Genomic DNA, 23,266 nt, shown 5'->3' with positions numbered 1-23,266 from the left:
TCATGGCCCTGAACATTAGTTTACAATACATAAAATGGACTTTGAGGGATGCCAAAGGTCACTGGATTAGATCACTTGCAATCCTTTAAAATCTTGGTTTGAAGAGTGAATCAGATGAGATTTCTGGATATTTATCTTGAGCCCAGTAAATCTGAAAAAGGACAAGTAAAAATCCAAGTATTTGAAAGTGTCCACAGGTAAATAAACTTTTAAGTGGTGAGCATGTCAGTTTGAGTAAGTTTTTCTTTCCCACAGAAAAAGATCCAACTGGTTCTGGAATTTCAATGAAAATTCCTGCTGCTGTGTACAGGCCATAGGAGGGTCTTAGTACACTCTGAGTCTCAGGAAAATAGACATAGTTTAAACACAAAGATCTGATCAAAAGGGAGAAGGAAGTAACTCTGAACTGCTTTCACCTGCTCAAGTGATGGTACAGATACCAGTCTCACCTCCCAAATTTAGAACATCTGACCAGAAGCATTCCTTAAGTCCACACTGGAAGATTTCCTGATTTCCCCCCCCCCCCTTTTTACTGTGTGAAAACTGCAAAATGCCTTCCTTCCAAAGATTAACCACACACACAACCAGCACAGTGCAGAAGTTGATTCTTATGTGGACTGTACAAGGGAAACTTGAAGATACACAAAGCTGTGCAGATTTCACGATGGGTGTAAAGCACTCTCTGTATAGGCACCAAGGGAAGACTAAAGGGGGATGTTTTCTGCCTTTGCACATACCACCCACAGCAAAAGCCTCAGTATGAGGTCAGAGAAATGTCTTGACAGTACTGCAGCAGTATGAGAGCTGTGTCCCTCTGTGCCACTGAAGGAGACATGCAGTAAGAGCTGAACTAACTCTCAAACTCTTTAAAGTTGAAGAAAATTACCAAGTGAACAAAACCCTAATGCACAGAGATCTGAAAGAAAAGAGCTAGGTCACACAGGTGTCAAACTGGCCTCCAGAGAATGACTTCTAGCCAAGCATGCCCGTAAGGAGGAAATCCTAAGACTGCAAGGCAACATTAAGTCTGCTTGGTACAGTTTTCTTTGAGTATAAGCTGGGGTGTGTTTTTTCTTGGTTTTTCATTTCTCTATCTGATTACTTGGATTTCAATTAATTTAGATGTCTCAGAAAACCAAATTACATTCTAGGAAGCTAATAAACATAGCAGGGAGGTTCATGCTTCACCTGCTAGCAGTTGCTGCAGTTCATGCTTTCTGCACAATGAAGTGAGGGGAAGAAATGACAAGTCTAGGAGACTGGAGGATCATTTTCCAGAAAGAGATCTTTTGGGAATGGGTGCATGGATGCACAGTCCCATGAAATCCACAGCAGTTCCTGGTTCCTGGTTTCCTATGACCCTAACTTGAAGCAGCAGAGCACATCCACAGCAGGAGCACATCATTGTTTACAATAACAATTCTACACAAGACTTTGCCTTAAGCTATGAAAAAAAAAAAAAAAGGCAAATTTCTGCTTTAACATTTTCTCTGAAAAAATACTGCAGTGGCTCAGTGGGAAAAGAAGCAACCATAGATACAAATGACAATTCTTAACAGATAAATACTATTTACAAAAGCCAAGAAATTAAAAACTCCTGTTCCAAATGTACTGCTACACAGCTAAATGTTGACTGACAGTAATTTAAACTAGAAACTCTCATGTGGGGCTACTGAGGTTTTTACGTGGGTAGGGACACATAGTGACAGGACGAAGGGTAATGGCTTCAAACTGGAACATGATGAGACATTAGGGAGAAATTCTTCACCATGACAGTGGTGACATGCTGGAATGGATTGCCCAGAGAAGTTGTCAAAGCTCCAACTCTGGAACTGTACAAAGCCTAGTTGGATGGGGCCTTGAGCAACCTGCTCTAGTAGGATGTGTCCTTGCCCATGGCAGGGGAGTTGGAACTAGATGATTTTTAAGGTCCCTTCAAACCCAAACCATTCTATGATTATGCAAAGTGCATACTTATTACTCAGATGCATGTCTTTTAATGCATGGGCTGTGATGTAACTGCTATGGACACACACGCAGAAAAAGCAAATGAAAATTCTTTGAGAACTGGAGCACCTAAAAGCTAGTGACTACTTGTAGAAAAGACATCTTCTGTGGGGAAAAACAGCTTTGCATCTCCTGACTTGCCTGAATGTAAAATACATTAACAGAATTCATGTCCATGAGCCATGTGATATCATGAGGAGGTAACTGTATAGGAAAACCAGAGTCAAAATAGACCAGAAGTAAACGTTCTGAAGAAGCACTGAAAAAAAGTCATATAATCTTCTATCAAAGTATTTGTTTGGAAAATGCCATCATTTTAGCTATGTGATTTCATTACTTCATTTCCTAAGATCTAGTCTCAGAAATTAGTCAAATGCAAGGAGCAATGTAGACCACCTAGACTATTCTTTGTCTTGGATTCTGGTGGTACTCTCTACTTGAGAGAAAGAATAGCTCTGGTTTGCTTCACTAGCTGCTCTTTTCAGGGTAGTATGCACAGTCTGTAGCAAAAGCCTTTAGTTAAATTCAGTCCAAAGGAAGAAACAGCAGGATATTAAGGAGAAAGTAAACTTTCAGTAGAATAGTTGTTAAGAGTTTGACCAAAACAGTTCCAGTTCCAAGAAAAAAAATAAAGACCTTTAGGCTTATCCTAATCTTCTTCCTTCCTTGAAGCATCTGTTAGAGATTTGCCTCATGCCACAACAGTTTTAAGAAAAAATAACCTAAAACCTAACTCAGAGCAATTCTTGGATGAAGAAGAGAGGCAATGAAATATTTAGTTATAGCCATATTTTCAATATTACCGTTTTCACTACAGCATAATGTCAATGTTAACACAGAAGTGGCTCATTTTCAATACTGAACAAGGGACTCTGCAAGGGTTTTTTTAATACAGATTATTTAAAGGGCTTCTTGCCCTCTTATTCATATACTACACAGATCATCTCCTCCCACAAGCAATTGTGCAATCTCTCTGTGGCAACAAAGCCAATTGCTTAGTGTCCCAATATTACCTTCACATGTATTTATGGTTTCCTGAATATAATTCACTATCTGGAGATAAAAAGGAATTACTATCATGAAGTTGTTCTCTCTAGGTCACATTTTAAGAACCTGTGCTGCAGAAAAATAATTAAGTGAAGATACTCCTACCTCTTGGATCTGAGCTGCTCATGTTAAGGTTTAAAAATGCTCTGCAGTCAAACATTGCCACCTGTCCTTTCATCTTAATTGAAAAATTCTAAATCATGTTAACGTGAGCCTGAAAATGCTTCTACTCTGGAAATATGTGCAGTCACCAACCACGACAATTATTATCACATTAAATTGATGGAGATATATGAAAGACTAGTACAAAGATTAAAGGGTATTATAAAGCCCAAAATATATATATGCATGTATATGATATACTACAAATATATGTTTTCAAACCACTGTCTCCACTATGTCTAGCAAAGGCACACATTTCAATTAATAATACATTGAGGCTTTATTTTCAGTTGTAACTTTCAGGAGACATTACCCTTTCAGGCATGATATTGTAACAGTCCTACTGAACTTCAACTTTCATTAGAACACATCAATCAACTTTCTTTCAGTGAAAACACATGTTCCCTGTAGACCACAAAAATTTTTTGAACAACAAAAGAAAGCTCTACTGTATATATATTTATGACCACAGACAAAAGATGAATCAAATTCTGTCATGTATTTATCAATTAAATAAAAAAGGCTTTTTTTTACATCCAACCCAAAGTCCAAAAACAATTTCTCTTTTCTCCCAGTAGCCTGAACTCCTATTTCATTTCAAGGCTCTGGATTTTCTAAGCTCTCATACCAGCACAACCATTCACCCTTTAAACTCTGCAAAAATACCTCAGTGGTTCTGCGGCTGAAATCCTTCTCCATTTTCAGCCTCCTTGTCCTCGGCTACCTCAGCAAAGGCAACATTTTGACATGAAGCTTTTATAATCAGGGTGCTTTGAACTCAGAGTAACAGATGTGCTTCATTTTGAAATGTTGCATTTACTTAAACCCATGTACACTTATCATGTTGCAAGTTTTCATTTTTCTTTCAAAGGATTCTTACTAGTTTTTACCCCTCAACTTTTTGCCTGATTAAGTTTACTGTGGTGAAGCTCATAGAGACAAGACCTCCTGGTTAAAACTGACAGACAGCCGTTTCCATTTTTATTGACTCATTAAATATGTATACTTTGAATGTGATTTAAATTATCCTGGTATATAAATCATTTTTTCTTCTTTTCTTTTTTTCCTTCTTCTTTTTTGCTCCTCTGAAAGAAAATTGGCTACTGCCATCTCCTGGTCAAACATTTTCACCTGGACTATGCCCAAGTACCTTGTATTACAGTATAAGTACTTTCTTTTTTAATATAAATATGGCACAAAACAACAGATTTGATAAAAAAGATTTTTTTTTACTTCATTTCTATCCATCACTAATGCCTTGTTCAAAAATACAGGCTGGAAGTGCTGCCTTGTTAACACTTTGAGACAAAGTTGAGGTGTCAAAGCGTGAAGTAATGTGGTAGGAAGACTATCTAAAGAGGGGTTGGACTAGGTGATCTCTAAAGGTCCTTTCAACGTCACCATTCTGCGCTTCTGTGATTCCCCCATTCTTCCTTTTCTCTGATGCTTAATAGCAAGTGTTGGGAATAAGAAGAAAATGAAGACTCCTGTAACAGTTAGTAAGGAAAAGTGCTTTAAAATGGGAAATGGGTTGATCCTGCAAGACAGGCTTGCCACACAATTTCCTTTCTGGCAATTCAAAGGTCATGCTCAGCTTACTAGGGATTCACTTTCTTTGGGGAACCTGGATTTTCTAAACACCAGAAAAAAAATGCAGTTCTTCCTATTAGAAAAAGTCATTGCAATATTTTGCACTAATATTAAATAAAAATAACTTCCATTTTTTAATAAATGAAGTCTTTTTTTACCCACTTGAAAAACATATGGTGATAAACGTCCCTGCAACAAAACACACACATGCACTGAGGTGTGCCACTTCACTTCTGTAAGCTCTTCCACTAATTGTCCATAGAAGCCAGGTTTTACATTATTCATAACTCTCTTCATATGTAAAGCATGGGTTGGAAATTAGGTTCCAAGTCCCACAACCAATAACACTGGCCTAGGGCTTTTCTTACCACTTATAAATATTTGAAGCAAAATAATTCCCTCAGAATTCTAACTTGATTGGATGTTAAAAAAAAAAAGAAATTAAATGGAAGAAGTTCAAAGAATTATTTTTAAAAGGACTTGGAGGAAGAATTTGTCTATACTAGGGTGGAGCAGTTATAATTGCATGTATTGTAGACGTGCAGGGTTTTAGATTCCCTGTTCTTAGCACACAAGATTAAAACTGCTACAGATCTCACGCTACCACCTCCTCAAACTTATTATCTGCTAAAATAATTACATATGGCAGTAATGTGCACAGTTTATGTTATTGCAACACTGATCTGAACTGCAGCAAACAAAAAATATTCTCTGCCTCTCATGCAACATCCTTAACACTTTTAACAAACACTGTCAAGTAATCTCCACAAATAGCATGGTTATGCATGGGGCCCTCCACAAAAGAAGAATCGCTATCTGCTACACACGAGCATGAAATGCATCCCAAACCAGGCCATTTTACTACTGAAAATCTCTTATTTTTTGCACATTTGCATGACCTTAACTTTGTATTATCTTTCAGTTCTCCTCTAGTACCTTTGCATTTTCTCATACACACAAACCACTGCCATCTATCACAACATTATAAATAATTTGTTTGCTGAACAGCATTCTATAAAGCAATTAAGATTCAGCTGACAACATAATATGCACATTGTAATACTCTAGGCAAATAAAAATTTAAATAAATACTTAATTGCAATAATTCTGGTGACTTACATACAGATATATTTCCATTCCTTTCAGTGCACCCCAACAATAGAACTATGTACACAGAGTTAAACACACTATATAAATGCTTGGAAATTTGGTAGTAATTAGAAACAAATTTAAGCAAAATCAGAACTTTATTATGCATCAGCATACAGCAATGTTTAAATGTGATGTGCTTAACTGAAAGACCTATGTTTGCTGCTTGACACTGATTTACCTTCTTCTAGTGTCTCTTCAGACTTGCTTCTCACATGAACAACTTGGGGTCTCACAGCCTCAACTTGTGCAGCTCCTTGGCTTTCGTTCTATACATTAAACATGAAAATCATATTAAAAATCTGACTTTTGATCTAAAAGCACAGTAAAATCTAAGAAACATCCAAAGAGGTTTTTAAAGATAAATTAAAGGATATGCTCTTGTTACCCTTCCTTTTGACTTCAAAAGAATTCATCTCTGAATCAGCCTATTGCAATGCTATTTCCGCTAGACGAACATCCTGGGAGCAGTAGATATGGCAAAATGCCATTTAGACTGAAGACACAGGAGACCCTCAGTTTCTGCTCAAAGCATGTGGAGGAAATAACATAAAATCTTTTCAGCTTTCTGCAATACTCAGGACTTCTCCCTAGGTATTATCCTCCTGAGTAAAAAGATAATGTTGAAAAGGGAAAGAAAAAGCAAAATTTCAGCACACAGGTTGGAAGTGCCAAATCTAAAACCACTTTCTACTCTTCCTGAAATGCTCTTCAGGACCTAGGTCTGCAACAATGTCTAAGGAAAACAGGTTTTTCAGAGGCAATGAAAGCTCTGAGTGTTAAAAAGGAAAACACCTTATTTGTCAAGTACACTTGTTATGTGTTAACTGGAACAGGAATTGTGGCCCAAGGACATTTCACTAGACGTTGACAAGAAAAAAGATAAGTGCAAAACAGAGAACCAAGGAGTCCTAGAAGAATTAAGCATTCTCTAAGGCAGACAAATTTAATTTCATGAGTTATTCTGTTAATTCCATAGATGAATCCTAAAGAAGGAACATGAAACATCATAAACATTTGCATATCACACAGCATTTGGAGCCTAAGGACAGAACTGCCGTGCAGCATCTAGGAAAAATTGTATGCCCTGAGAAGGAATGGCACAGGTACTCTCTTGAAGACCTGATGACAAAGTACCAGTGGTATTTTGCTCCCCAAACACTAAAATGGAAGAAAAGGAAAAGTGTGTTTCAGTTCTGTAAGAGAAATCCTCCACTGTTGTGGAAGCCACCAGTGAAAAAAACAGCCCAAAAGACAGAGAAAAAGAAGAAATCTTTATGTCTGGCAAACAGTAAAACATGGTGCCAATTACACAATCAGGGCTTCCGATTTCTTTCAGCTAACAACTGTCTCCTATCATAACAGGAATCTCATCAGTAATAGCATTGCTTCTCATGTACATAACAGTCATTTAAGCTGGTGTTACAAAAATCAGGAGAAACAAAAAGGTAAGCCATTCAGTAACTGTGTTCTCAATGGCTGCATGGATCTGTTTACATTCCCCAGTAAACAAAGCACAGAGAGAGTTACAGTAGTAGATGGCATGTCAATTCTAACGAGCACCAACACAATCTCACCAGGACAGTCATGAGCATAAGCTTACAAAAGCCAATATACATCCACCTGAGATCAAGCTAGCATCTCCATCAGGTGCTATGTGCATGGACAGATCAGTTAAGATTGCCACTAGCTTTGGCACCTCTACACACCACAGCTCATCATTTAAAGCTGACACAATAAAGAGTTAAGATGATTTTCTGAAAGCAAGTTGTTACAGAGATATATTCGAAGGACACCAGTGTTACAGAACACATTAAATGTAAGCAGCATAACAGCCTAATAATGAGTCCATTTGAAGTCTTTTTTTGTTTTGTTTTGAATTTTTAGTAAGAGAAACCTAAAAACAGTTTGAACTGATGTGCAAAAAGAATTTGAGAGATAACACAAGATTCATAACCTACAATTATGCATTCCCAAAGATTAAAAAAACATGCCTTTTGAAATATTAAATATGAAAGATAATGAGAATACCAAACTGACAATCCCACTTAAAAAATGCTGATTGTATAAAAACATCCATACTTATTTAAGAACATTATGGAAATATTTCGCAAGTAACTCATTTTCTAAGATCTGAACAATGCATTTGGGATTTCACATGATTTAGATTTATCACTAATATGACTAATATTACTTCAATGTTCATGTCCCTCCCATGAACAAAATGATCTATCTAGAATAGGAAGAACCAAGCTTCCTCCTAGTGATTCTCTTGCTTCTTAGAACTATGAGCACAGGGGCAAAGTGACCACAAGTTACAGTCAATTCCTGTATTGTTGCACAAGAATGGACAGAAGGGGTCAAACCAAAGATGTATTTAGTCTTCCGTTCTGTCTAACAGTGCCTAAAAGCAGATATAAATCTCAAAAACATCCAATGCCACAAATGGAGGAGGAGCAGCCAAGGAATTTGGGTAGATAAGAAAATTCCTGTTTTGGAGTAATAGGCCACGCACAAACCTCACTCTTCATGACTAAAAGGCATTTGCTCCTGCCCTACATAGAAAGACAATGCACTTCCTGTTGGTCAAAATCTGATTTACACACTGGTGCCAGGGAGCGAACAAGTGGCAGGTGTATGGCAGCTCAACAGCACTGCCCACAGCTTCCCTGAAATGAGGATCCTGTTCAGATTACACAAACCATCCAAGCTTTGCCATAACAAACTCTAACATCCACGAGGATTGTTGGCAATTGAATGAGAAAAAAACCTCCACCAAACCAAAGACCCTGCTGGGCAACATCTAAAATAGAGTGTATTTTCTCAGGGCTGTCAGCAAACACCATGAACAGCCTGGTTTTGCTCATAGATCTGTCTTCTTGCTTTGTACATAGCTGATACAGTTCCATTTCAATGAAGGCAAACACTGTCTTAGACATCAAAACCAAGATGTGAAACAATTGATGTGAGTCAGTGAATAACTTGGGAGGAGATCTTTTCAGAAGTTTAAAGTGATTGCCTTAAATATGACATAGAATGAATCATTCTGAAAGCCTGCATATCTCTTGCTCTCCTAGCTGACATTGTGCGACCACAAAAATCTGTTTCCTACAGGCAGGTGACAAAGCAGATACAGCTGTAAATCTGAATACAGATGCCATCCCTTATTAAAATTAGGGAAGAGATTCATCATTGTTACATGGTAGATAGATGCTGTCAAAATAAGCTTTAAAATCAGCCAGTACAGGGATTTTTTAATGTTTTTCCCCAGGTAATCTTACACGTAGTACATTACCATTTGCCTGTCCCCAGGCAAATAAAAATCAATCCTAACCCCATCAGGTGGAGTATCTGATGCAGGTATTGATGTGTTCTTTATCACAGCTAATGATGCTAAAAAAGAAGGAAACATGTTTTGCCCTCTCCGTCCCTTTTACTTTTGGCTTTGTGAAAAGATAAGAAGGATGTGAGCTTCACCCCAACAGACACAGTGGTTTAACAGAATCCAGTCTTGCCTGTGAACAATCATTCCAAGAAACAATATGTTCCAGTGATCTCAGAGTGAATGAGGCATAACATTTAAAATCTGCCTTGAAAATGCAGTACATCACTGCAGATGACATATGTAAGAGCTGCTCAGGTACCAAGGGCACAGTACACATCAAGGCTTAAAAAAATAAACCCAAAGATAGGTCCATGTAAGATACTTCAGGTTATTTTTAATATAGAACATCAGGGAAGGATAGAATGCATCCATGAACACAGCAATCAGGGTTAAGTATGTGGTTACTTTCAAACACACTGTGAAGCTTACTGTATCAGAGTGCAGTCTGCTACCTCATTTTCAGCTTTTGCCACTCCTTCTTGTAATTTCTCTTTAGTTAGTGATTAAATCATCATCTCTAGGGTAACAGCACATACCAGTAAAGTAGCAACAGATTAACTCTGTAGGTTTCAATCAGAGATCAATAGGATCTTCCTCTACCTTCAAGTATTCTGAGGTACATCATCATTACTGACTTTCCTACACTGCCTCTGTTAGGAAGAACTAATCTCCTGAAATGCTTAATCAGTGAGTTACAATTTCTGAGGCCAAACCTCTGTTGTTGCTTCCTCTCCTCTATATTAATTATATTTTTCTTCTGTATTTAAAGTACTGTGCCCCTAAAACAGAGGAATGCCCCATCTGAACTGAGTATGTAGACTATGACATCCTGTGAGACCAGTGAAGCTGTGAGGAAGTGCAGAAAAGGTAAAAGAGGAGGTCTGAATCTATCAGAAAGCATATTGTAAGGATTCACAGAATCACAGAATGTTAGGGGTTGGGATCTCCAGGGATCACTGAGTCCAACCCTCTGCCAAAGCACAGGAACACATACAGGCAGGTTCTGAAAGTCTCCAGAGAAGGAGACTGTCTGGGCAGCCTGTTCCAGTGCTCCATCACCCTCACCATCAAGAAGTGTCTCCCTGTGTTGAGGTGGAACTTCCTGTGTTCCAGCTTGTACCCATTGTTCCTTGTCCTATCACCAAAACCAGACTGGCACCTTCATCCTGACACCCACCCCTCAGATATTTGTAGACACATGTGATATTCCATCACAGCAAACAGACTCCTTTTTATTACACACACGTACTTTTGACTTTGGTTTCTCAGCTGAACGTGTCACTTTAAGTGCATCAGTTTGGTGACCTCAGTCACCACAGTGAGACAGGAAAATTTGTTTTCTTAGGTTTCAGTCTTCAATTTCTTACTAGTCACAGAAAATATCCTTTCAGTTTACCTGGGACAGATCCTCTGAGAGAGATGTCACCCTGCACCTTAGCTGGGCTGATTGCAGAACAGGATTTGAAAGTGGCTGCGATTCCAATTCGGCCATCAGCATTGGACCATGACTTGTAACTTCACCTTCAAGAATTTCTGTTTAGAGAGAAAAATTAAAGAGAAAAAATTTCCTTGATGAGCTGGAGAAATAATCTCCCAGTTCAACTAATGTGGTAGGATGCAGAGCCTTTCAAGATTCAACAATGGGACATACAATGTTAACGAGCATTATTTCCTCCTTACATGGCTCACTCTATATTCTTTAAATTGTTCTTGAGGGGAAAAAAAGAAATAAAAAATAAGTGTCTGTGGAAATTGAAAAAAATAAATCAGTTTTATCATCTGTGGGTTTCTCACATGGCAAGCATTTATGACAGCCTCAAAGCTGTGCAGTTCATCATACCATTATATGCTTAATGAGCTTTAACACGTACCCTGGAAAGAGATTGGAAAGGCTTCCTCATGAAAATGTTTCACTGTTGTGTGAAAAGAAACCTGTATATAGTCTTCTTTAAAGGGATAATTTGCTGTATAACCCAGCATTTATCACGCTGTTGCAGCCTGCATGTGGGTAAAGCATCTTTATGGAAAACGTACTGACAGCTCATGAACTAACTTTAGCCTTCTGCTATCACACAGAGCCAAAGAATGAATTTTAAGACTAATTAAGTATAAAAATTGCTTAATTAACTGTAATTATTGTTCACTGTAAAACTACATGTGCCACATTTCATTTGCATGTTGGTTTTTTTATATCCATGCCTTTAAGCACTGAAAACAAGGATTTATAAATGAAAGACTGATCATCAAGATGCTGACATATACCTACAGAAGCAACACCTGCTCCATCCTACAAACAGACATCGAGTTTCCTAATGCAAATAAAACCTGGTCACAACACTGAAGACATCCAAAGACACACAATCCCCACAGTTTGACTTGCGTGATAGCTCCCATGGAATTGTCTATGGATCTGTCACGAGCCCACTGGTAGGTTGCATCTCTGCCTTGATGTCCTGATGAATCATGAGCCCACTGAGCTAAAAAGAGCTCACCTTGGTGAGCGCTATAACAGAAATAACACTACACTGCTTCTAGATTATCATCACATGCAGGAGCTGGTTTTAAAAGTCTTAGATACTTACAGGACAGACAAAAGGCATCCTGAATTCAATTAAATACATTTTTGATATACATATAGAGGTGACAGAAACATTTTACACCAGATACAGCTACAAACAGCCTGGGTAAGAAGGAAATAGTCCTCTAGTAGGTGGGTCCCCCAATTAAGGCACATCTTCTAATTCTCTCTATGGTCCTGAACACTACAGATATTGTAGATCACTAATTTGTTCTTGCATCACAACCTTCTTAATGCTGGCTGTCCTCTCACAATGCAGCGTCAAACAAGTGACTTGGAGAAATATTTTGTGTCAGGGAGCCAAATGTAACCAATCTCCAAACATCTAAAAAGCTACTTTCAAGTAAAAGTTTGATAATACATCACATATCAGAACCTATTTTCAAAGCTGACAGTGGTGTAGCTGGTCCAAAATGTTTTGTAACAGTGATCTTAAAAAGTTTCCTCCCTGTGTAACCAGTTCAAATGTAACTTCAGTTCAAAACTAAGCAAACATGATAATTTCTCTTGAGATTATTTTTGCCACATGTTGAACACATTCAATTTCAATCCACTTCCTGCTGGTTAAGGGTTGATAATGTGAGATATGCTTCCCTTGTCAAATTAATAAATATGAAAATTAAAAGGACAGACAGCCACGTGTTTGATCACTTTAGTTTACACAACTTTCAATGAATCAGTGCAACCACATTTGTGTTGTAACAGCTTAATAATGATTAGTTCAATCATATTTAAAACCACAGTCCACAAAAGGAAGCATTTCTACATGCTTGTAAGCAGTTTAATTAAGCAAGTAAAGAAGTAAATTTCAGATAACAGCTGAGAAACTGGGATTAAAAAAAAAGGGAGAGGAAGGATAGGCTATTGGTTACAGCACTAGTTTCAACTAAAGAAATAAATTAACCTTCCTGCTTTACCACAGCAATTTATCTCTGCACTATTTTGTGTGAGCCATTATGTGTGTGCCTCAGCTACCCATCTGGTTAAAAAAACAGACTCTATGTTGTTATAGGAATATGTGAAGCTGAAATATGTTACCAAGTCATGAGACAATGCAGCGATGGAGTAAAAAAAACAATGGAGTGCTGTGCACAGAGAGAAGTAACTTAATCTGCTGGTATTAATACCTGTCCTAAAGAAAGTGACATCAAGAATGGTCAAACTAAGTGTTTTTGAGAACTAAATTTGATTTAAAAGAATAAAATACCTATTTTGCAAGTCAACTTTTGCATTGATAAGTTGCTACCTGTCATGTCTTTTGTCCAAATTGTAGCCTATTACAGACAAAGAAGAATGAAGACAAGATCTGAATTAAATTTGGTTCTCAGAATAGGAATGCTACTAATTTCATTGCAGCAGTTGCCTGTAAATTATTAACTTTGGATTTTGAACATATCCTCTGAAATTATTTCAGCTACTGTTAGAGAAAATCCTCAGAACCCACATCAGTATCACAGAGAAGAAATAACAGGCCAATTGTACCTCCAATTTGGCCAAGCTGCGCTGGTGATAGAGAACGGAAACCCTGGTGTTGTCTGTTCTCAGAAGTCCAAGCAGTTGGATGGTCCATACAAACTGAGTGTCCCATCAGGATTCTTTCTGCTGCTCTGGTCAGCCTCGGTCTTTGGCCTTCACTGAGCTCCCCAACACTATCATCAGAATCCTACACAGAGCAGCAACATCAGAACATCAAGTATTAAACCTCCCCAATGTCCTTCTTCCAAAAGTAGCATTGTTACCTAATGACACTAACCCTTAGAGTATATATAAACTGAAGCATTGAATAAAGAAACAGAAGCTGAGAAGATAACATCTAACTGGGTCTAAAAGTAAAATCTCTAGGTATCAGTACTGGACAGAAAGGAATTACTTACAGCCATTTTGTTAGTGGTATCCCAACATGATCAAAACCTAAGTTACATTTTTAGCACGTAAGGCCTTTAATATTAGACATGTGGCCACTGTTGACTGTCTGACCTTACAACATTGAAAACATCTATAAGCTATTGGCTCTCTGCTGTATAGCCTGTCAGAGAAAAAGTTCAATTATTAAGTACATTTGGACGGCACTTAAAACAGGGTTAGTCCTCTGGGTTCTGACTTTCAAAGCTGCAGAGGAAAACCCAGCTTGCTTCTATTCAGGAAAGCAGGCTGCATATAGATACACACAGCTGCACAGACTCATTCTAAGGCACTTCAAGAGCTCCTTCTTTTTCAAGAAGGCATGCTTGCCAGCACCTGGGGTGGTAGTTTGTAAGTGTCTTGTGTGGACAGACTGTGCTGTCTGTAACTATGGGAAAGAGAAAAAGCAAATTAGAGATGCATTTGTAATTGGCAGTGCTGATGAGAAAATGTCACTACAATTCCAGTCAGACTCAGAGCTGACACTGTAGAAAGCTTTTCACTAAATCCATCCACCAGAGCTCATTAAGCAAAATAAAGACAGACAAAGGAACAGTTAAGGAAGTGAGTGAAGTTAGCAATTATTCAGACTAAACTGACCAAAACAGAAAGAAGAAAGTGCATATGTATTGATAAAATCACAAAAAGCAAGATCTGCCATAAATAAAGGCGTTCATGAACCATACTGTATTAGAACAGAAAGCTCTGGGTAGACATTATAGCAGCCTTCCACTATTTGAAGGGGGCTACAGGACACCTGAAGAGGGACTTCTTACAAAGGCATGTAGTGACAGGAAAAAGGGTAAGGGCTTCAAATGGGAAGAAGTTTGATTTAGATTAGACATTAGGAGGAAATTCCTGTGCGGGTGCTGAGGTTGCCCAGAGAAGCTGTGGAGGCTCCAACCCTGGCAGTGCTCAATGCCAGGCTGGATGGGGCTTGGAGCAACCTGGTCTAGCAGGAGGTGTCCCTGCCCATGGCAGGGAGTTGGAACAATTTGATCTTTAAGGCTCCTTCCAATCCAAACCATTCTGTGATTCTACGATTCAAATTTCACTTCATTTAAACATTCCTCCAGCTACGGCAGTGAGAACAGACGACCTGTCCAAACTGCTATTTTCCACATAGAAAATACTTAGGTGAGTGACAAAAAATTACTTTTTTTCTTTGTGATGCAGATCTCTGTATTTTTCTGTTAGTCTGGGTTTTGTCTGTCAGCTAAATATGACTATTTTAAAAGGTTCAGTTTCCATACTACTACCAACAGAATGTGCAAAAGTGCATTGTTGAGTTATTCTTCATACCTCACTAAAACCCTCACAGCTGTAAATTGCAGTGAACATGTACTGTCAAACACACCACCTATATTGCTGAAGTGACAGAAAACCTCCCTGCTATTCAAAAGGACAGGACAAATGTGGTGTGCTGGAACAGTTGCATACACATCTTGAAAACCAGGTATGTGTGATCTATGTACAGCTGACTTGTTTATAACAACACTTAACCTTCAGTGTTTATAAAAGGTTTTACAGGAGAACACAGCCAACAGAAGTGGGATCACTTCCAGTAGGGAATGAAATGTCCAGACCTGCTCTATGGCCAACGGAAGGAAAAGCATGAAATATTTTATCCACTTTTGAGTAGGAAAGTATCACTTCAAAACTACTGTATTGGAAGGAAAAAGACTGTAAGTTACCTCCAAATGGTACATCCCTTCCTGTGCAGTCACTGGCGCTTGATTTAATTTGGCTAAAAGAGTTAGAACAGGATCCCTGTGAAAGCCTTTGCCTGGTCTTCTCACCACTTGCCCTTCACTGGGAGGATCATCATCCTAAAACAAAGATACAAAATCCACATAATACATGACCCAAAACCATTTTTGTAAGAACCTGAATAATTCTTGCTTTAGTACAAAATTAGTTACTTTCCACACTTCAAAGTGGTATCATGAAAATCTAGGCATTTAAAAATAAGCAAACTGACAACACAACGTTTTCTCCTTTCTGCCTTTTAGCCCATGCATTTGCAGAAAGAAAGTGCTAAAAGACAAAGAGAATGCAGAATACCTTGAACTGGAAGTCTTCCAGGACAATGGACTAAAGCAGACATCAGATATGAAACTACACTGGGGTTTTAAGCAGCAGTAACTAACTCCAGCCTTAGCTAACCTACTTTAATAATTTAAGCACACAATCAATTAAAAGATGGCTCCAAGCTGAAACAGCTCAAAGCACAACAATGTTCTATTCTGTTTGAGATGTCTTAAAACTAAAAACGATGAAGAAATTAAAATGTGTATTAGCTATCTGTCACCTACAGAAGTACATAAATTACTCAACTTCTTTTAAAATCTAAATTAGCTTATATAATATTGGGGTTTACTTTGGAACTCTGAAATTACAGTATCACAGTATCACTAAGGTTGGAAGAGACCTCGAGGATCATCGAGTCCAACCTGTCACCACAGACCTCATGACTAGACCATGGTACCAAGTGCCACGTCCAATCTTCCCTTGAACACCTGACATTCTAACATTCTTTGTTAAGTGTACAGTTTAAGAGCATACATTAAAAATGTTCATAAGCAAAAATGCTTAAAGCACATCCAATTTATCAAGATGCTCAAGGTAGAATACCGCAGGAACTCGATTTCCTTGTGAAACATTTCCTTACCATTTCATTGGCATCCTGTAGAGTACTGGTTAAGCTCTCAGCATGGTTTGGAAGAGACAGTCCTTCTTCTAAGGCTGAAAAATACTTTAAGTTACAACCTCTAAAAAAAAGGCAAGTTATGTGAAAGAAGGCCAAGGCCACATTCTTTAATAATTGCAACACAGTGTTTCAGTAAAGCTGGAAATTCCTACTGCCAGATGTGTATTATAAAGACATATTTTCAGCTCCCAAGAAAATTGGTCTTATACTTTGCTTTTAATAAAAACTTAGTATCACATGGTACTCATGCAAGACAATCCCAATTATTTCCCAAGTTGATCTTATGACAAATGAGCAGATTTAGCCTTTTTTTCATCAGTAAGCAGAAGCATTTTGTTCAGAGAGAAGGAAAAGAGCAACGAGTTCTCTTAAATCCAAAACCATGAACTGGAAGTGAAGGACTAGGTTCATATCTGCAGTTTTATTAGAAAATGTATGAAAAGTAGCTTCACAAGACTGGAAGATAAGATTATCGTGAAAAAAATTAATCCAAATTCTAATTTCCACAAATTTCTCTGGTTAGTTACCTCTTTCAGCCAGCACCTGTCCATAGCTGAAGAGCACCTCCCCTTCTGAGATGGGTCTGTCTGCGGTTTCTGTTTCTGTGAGGGTAAGGCTGCTTTCCTGTGTCGACTGCTCCGAACTAACTGTAGGCACAGGTGATGGAACTTGTGGATCACTGCCCTGTAATTCAAGGAGCCTCGGTGATGACTGCTGAGGTGGCAAAATCAAAGCCTGTGGTTCCTCATCATTAGCCACTGACATTTCTCTACAAAATTAAGAATACACAATATGAAGACACTAAAACACAATGATCAATATAAAGTCTTAAATAAATACTGAGAAGAAACTAATTTGCAAGTATTTTTTCAAATAAAAGAGCACAGCATTTGATAGAATACTTTGAGAATCAACATGGTTAAGTAACATCATTAATGAATTTCTGGTTGTATCTAAAAATTACCATGTGTATTCCCATTGAGCTAATAGAAAACCTAAAATGCTAATAATACAATATTTCTTTGACACTACATTTATTACTGGTAAGGATAAAAATATAAGTTTACTAAGTGCAACATTTAGGAGGGTGATGAATAAGGACTGATAAAGCTTGAGAAAGGTCCTGAATACACATTTTTCTCCAAAATGCAAGTCTAGCAACTAAAAAAAAAAGATTTTAAATCCTGGTTTATCTCAGTGCCTCCTGACACATACATTAAGCATTTCTTTCTCCTGACTTTTTGATGATATATGCAGAAAGAATATATTATTTTTCTTTTCTTTTTTTTTTTTTTTTAAGAAATGAGAAAACCATGCAGACTGTTCAACTCACACAGCCTTGGGATGGAACACTTCTTCAGGACTGGGTTTTTCTTCTTCCAGGGGAAGTTCTGCATCATCCCACGGGTTTGGAAGCTTTGGACTTTCCATTTTTGTGTCTTTGGAGACGCATTCTGAGGAAGGAGGGCTTGGTGTGGTTGTTCTGGGAGGTGTATTGACAGGGGTAACCACAGGTGTGCCAACACGACTAGTGGCAGCTGGAATCTTAACTCCTCCATATGTGAAGTCAAATTTCAGATCAGAAAGGAGAGAAAGAAGAAGATCACAGACAGAGAGATAGTCAGTTCTACTGAGCACTTGTTTTTGTGATACTTTTTTATAGTTATGGAGACAAGACTAGATTAAGACCATTTCTTTCAATATGCTGTTGGCAACCAAAGGAGCTAGAAGAAAACCTCAATTTCTTACTCCATTTAACAAGGAAGATTGCTCTACATTTTACAAAATAAGCTTCTTTACTTGGAGAGTGTATCTTTCACTTAATTAACATTAGAAACACAGGAAAGAGCAAAGGACAGCTATTTTTCTGATGTGAAAAAAGTGTGGAGGGGGTGGGAGGGATAGAAATCACACAGACCATAGAAATGTGCACTAAGTTTGAAAATAAGAGATGTTTTCTTTTTAATACGAATCAGGCCACAATTTTTATACTACTTGAGTTCTCACTTAAATTATAGCCTCAAGAATATTTATCCTGAGAGATAACATGTCTTTGAAGAAGAAAATTAAAGGCAGTAGATTAAAGCATATTTGATACTTCTAAACTTCAATAAATATTTTCACTACCTGTTTCTTTAATTTTTTCATGTTCTTGAATATCCCCACTCATTTCTGTAAGAGACAGAGAAGACTCTGGAGTTTTGACTGGGGGCAACTCTTTTTCTGAAGGTGGTGTTTGTGGTGGTGTGGCCTGGGGTGTTGGCAATGGAGTAGGCACATGAGGATCCTGAGGGGAAAAAAAAATGTAACCAGAGTTATTATCTCAATGCAAAACTCCTATCTTCTGCATATCCCCAGAGATAGCTGAGGAAGAGAGAGAAAGGCAGGTTACCACAGAACAGGAACAGTTGTTGCTTAGATACATGCTTCACGGATCTAACTCCTCCATCTAAACATACATTTGCATCAGGTTAATTGGAATGCCTGGACAAAATAAATTAAAACCCAATAAATTATGCATTAGAATGATTACATTTGAAAATCATTATGTATAGAATTGAATTAGAAGTACAAGCAGAAGTAGAATTAGGATTAAACAGAATAGAATATAACAGAGTAGAATAGAATAGAATAGAATAGAATAGAATAGAATAGAATAGAATAGAATAGAATAGAATAGCATAGAATAGAATAGCATAGAATAGAATAGAATAGAATAGAATAGAATAGAATAGCATAGCATAGAATAGAATAGAATAGAATAGAATAGAATAGAATAGAATAGAATAGAATAGGAGTGTTTCAGTTGGAATGGACCTACAACAATCATCTATTTCAGCTGCCTGACCAATTCAGGACTGACATGACCTTAAAGCACATTGGTAATGGCACTGTCCAAATGTTTCTTAAGCACTGACGAATTAGGGGCATCAACCACTTCTCTAGGGTAACTGTTCCAGTGTTTGGCCACCCCCTTGTTTCTTAATGTCCAGTATAAATATGAATTATATGATTATATTAATAAAACATTTGATACAATGTTACATTAGAAAAGTTTGTGACATGGATAAAATTGAATCAGTATCATAACTGTATGGTAAAAGAATTAGCTAAAGAAAAGATTACAAACAAAGCAATAGCCAAGCCAGTAAAGCACTAAAATAAGCACAAGCATAGTTTGATGTTCCTTAAAAAAATGACAGCCATGAAGATAAATCTGACAAGTAAGTATGATGGTTTCTTTTTAGCCTGCTATGGAGGCTATGGATCTTTCCAGGTTTTTTCCAGCCCCGTTCTCCAACATTTTACAAAGAAAACAAGATAATGGAGCTAAAGGAAGGCTGCCAAGCTAGCTTCTGAAGAGTAAATCCTCAGCCTGATGATTTTTATTAAAATCTTCTCTGGGAAGTGGAACATGCTAACACATTTGGCAGTTCAGAAACAACCGCATGACACTGTGAACGGAACTTGGTAACTGGGCAGCTAGATAGGAAACTTCCAGAAAGTGATAGATAGGAACTTTCACGGTAAGGAGGGTAGATCGAGAATGTATAAACTACATATTCAAGAACTTCTGCTCTAAGCTAGGCAGAAAAGGAAAAATGAGAAGAGAAAAACCCTTATGAATGTACAATTCATCCAGAGGATAATTATCAGCTACAAATGAGGAAAGACTAAAAAAACCAATCATATTATTAGCTACCAGAGATTCAATGAAGGTCAGAGAGTATCACTACTATAGCACAAGGCACTGAGGAAACACCATCTTGGCTACTACATTATTATTATTATTATTATTAAAAGTGTCTATTAGCACACTAGTGCTACCCACAGTCAAGACCAATCTAAACCAGGAAACATAAAAGTGCTGCCCACCAGCAGGAGCTACATAAAGGTACACATACAGATTATGGCTTTATTTAGCCTAATCAAACAAAGGCCCCAAAGGACAAAACTGATCTCTGAATAAGGAAGAAACAACCATTTCAGCCTAAGGATATTTCAGTTTAAGCTGGTATAGAAACAAGAATGCTTAAGAGGTCCATTAGTAAATGCAGAACAGTTATTAGAAGAGGATTTTGTGTATCAGAAGAATAACCTGCAAAGAACAGTCCTCTTTACCACCACACCCTCCTTAATCTGTAATGGAGTGGGGAAGAGGTCTTTAGATGCAGAATGCCTGTATTTAAGCCTGCAACAGTGAAATAAATTCTTTTGGCTACAGAACAATCTGTTGGTCACTTACAGCAGGCACTAGGTGGTATTTCAGGCTACCTGCACTGTAGCAAATGGAGTAATTGAACTCACTTTCAATAAAACTTTGAATAGTTAGATTTCTAAGCACATTAATTTCCACATTCATCCCGAAGTCATTATACAACACCAGATTGTAGCACAGACATCAAAATAAGATCCAACTGTCATTGATTATCAAATGGAACAGAGAAAATTATCCTGTTTTACAGGAAGCCCTACCAACCATTAAAGCATTAACTGAAAACTAACAAACTCAGAACTTAGAAAGAATTAATGCTTAATTTTACAGATATTAAAGAATGGCTGCAAGCCCATAAGACAAAAATAATATCCCTCTCAGCTTCTATTTCCTCTTATAGGAAGAAATGACTTTCTCCATAATTCATTTCTTCACAGGAAAGTAGCATAGCTATTTTTGCTGAAAATAACATGAGCTATCTTTTGACACCATGAAATTAAGCACCAAGTCTTCCCTTTAGAGACTAGTTTTGTGCACAGCCTCCTAAGCACAATGTATAAGTATAGCAAGCTGCATGCAGCACAAAGGAATTTATATTTTTTTTAATGTGAAATAGGTTTCAACTTGTTGCTTGCTGGGATATAATAAGGAATAATTTCAAAATGCAAATCATACATGTTCAGTTCATCAGCCTTTTTCCACTGTCTTTGTCTTGCACATCGTCAAACCATCAGGCCACAGAGAAATTAGCCCTCAGAACTTGACCACCCAAGCTAATCCAGCCCTCTGACTATTACCCATTGTTGGTAATCCAAGCTGGAAGCGATGAGATTGGTAAGAAAGGTACCAGGACAATCAAAAAGGAATTCAAGGCCTTTAGAGGGAAAAGCCCAGTTAGAACTTAAGCTGGCTAATTCTGTGAAAGATAATGAAAAGCATTCTTATAAATATATTAATGCTACAAAAAGGGGCAAGAAGAACCTCCACTCTTTATTGGACCTGGAGGGGAACACTGTAACTAAAGATGAGGAAAAGGCTGAGGTACTAAATACCTTCTTTTCTTCCATTTTCAACAGTAAGGCAGGAGGACTTCAGGATAACTGGCCTCCTGAACTGGTAGATGGGGTCAGGGAGCAGTGTATTGCCCTGGAAATCCATGAGGAAGTTGTTAGGGACTTGCTGAGCCACTTAGAGACTCAAAAGTCCATGGGACCGGATGGGATCCATCCTAGGGTGCTGAGAGAGCTGGCAGATGAGCTGGCCAAGCCACTCTCCATCATTTGCCACCAGTCCTCGCTCACCAGAGAGGTCCCAGATGACTGGAAACTGGCGAATGTGATGCCCATCCACAAGAAGGGCCAGATGGATGAACCTGGAAACTACAGGCCTGTCAGCCTGACCTCAGTGCCAGGAAAGATTATGGAGCACATCACCTTGGGGGCAATCACAGCGCACCTGAAGGATGGCCAAGGGATACGGCCCAGCCAGTATGGATTTAGGAAGGGCAGGTCCTGCCTGACCAACCTGAGCTCCTTCTACGATCAGGTGACCCGTCTGTTGGATGTGGGGCAGGCTGTGGATGTAGTCTACCTGGACTTCAGCAAGGCCTTTGACATAGTTTGCTGTGGGAAACAGCTGGCTAAGCTGTCAGCTCATGGCCTGGACAGCAGCACTCTGTGCTGGGTTAGGAACTGGCTGGAGGGCCGGGCCCAAAGAGTGGTGGTGAATGGTGCCACATCCAGCTGGCAGCCAGTCACCAGTGGCGTCCCCCAGGGATCAGTGCTGGGCACAATCCTATTCAATATATTCATTGATGATCTAGATGAGGGGATTGAGTCCACCATTAGTAAGTTTGCAGACGACACCAAGCTAGGAGCAGGTGCTGATCTGTTAGAGGGTGAAAGGGCTCTGCAGAGGGATGTTGACAGGCTGGACAGATGGGCAGAGCCCAGCATGATGGCATTTAACAAGTTCAAGTGCTGGGTGCTGCACTTTGGCCACAACAATCCCATGCAGTGCTACAGGCTTGGGTCAGAGTGACTGGAGAGCAGCCAGGCAGAAAGGGACCTGGGGGTACTGTTTGACAGTAGGCTGAGCATGAGCCAGCAGTGTGCCCAGATGGCCAAGAAGGTAAATGGCATCCTGGCCTGTATCAGAAATAGTGTGGCCAGCAGGAGCAGGCAAGTCATTCTGCCCCTGTTCTCAGCACCTTGAGTCTTGTGTCCAGTTCTGGGCCCTTCAATTTAAGAAGGATATTGAGACACTTGAATGTGTCCAGAGAAGGGCAACGATGCTGGTGAGAGGTCTGGAGCACAAGCCCTGTGAGGAGAGGCTAAGGGAGCTGGGATTGTTTAGCCTGGAGAAGAGGAGGCTCAGGGGTGACCTTATTGCTCTCTACAACTACCTGAAAGGGGGTTGTAGCCATGTGGGGGTTGGTCTCTTCTCCCAGGCAACCAGCACCAGAACAAGAGGACACTGTCTCAAGCTGTGCCAGGGGAGGTTTAGGCTTGAGGTGAGGAG

The 23,266-nt window shown here is 38.7% G+C and overlaps 1 protein-coding gene across 1 annotated transcript in view; it reads right to left on the bottom strand.

The window, feature by feature from the left end:
- The window catches only part of KIAA0586 (KIAA0586 ortholog), an 80,411-nt gene that overhangs the window by 20,636 nt on the left and 36,509 nt on the right, over positions 1-23,266 (bottom strand). The window contains exons 24-32 of the mRNA XM_054161707.1: positions 18,658-18,817; positions 17,864-18,083; positions 17,058-17,299; positions 16,492-16,565; positions 15,515-15,649; positions 13,401-13,581; positions 11,618-11,620; positions 10,737-10,873; positions 6,127-6,224 (exon numbers count right to left, since the gene is read on the bottom strand). Coding sequence (XP_054017682.1) covers positions 6,127-6,224; positions 10,737-10,873; positions 11,618-11,620; positions 13,401-13,581; positions 15,515-15,649; positions 16,492-16,565; positions 17,058-17,299; positions 17,864-18,083; positions 18,658-18,817 — 1,250 coding nt within the window. The remainder of the gene's footprint in view (positions 1-6,126; positions 6,225-10,736; positions 10,874-11,617; positions 11,621-13,400; positions 13,582-15,514; positions 15,650-16,491; positions 16,566-17,057; positions 17,300-17,863; positions 18,084-18,657; positions 18,818-23,266) is intronic.

The sequence above is a fragment of the Dryobates pubescens genome, chromosome 5 (assembly GCF_014839835.1).
Source record: "Dryobates pubescens isolate bDryPub1 chromosome 5, bDryPub1.pri, whole genome shotgun sequence".
Lineage (NCBI taxonomy): Eukaryota > Metazoa > Chordata > Aves > Piciformes > Picidae > Dryobates > Dryobates pubescens.
This window is presented reverse-complemented; position numbering and strand designations above follow the sequence as displayed.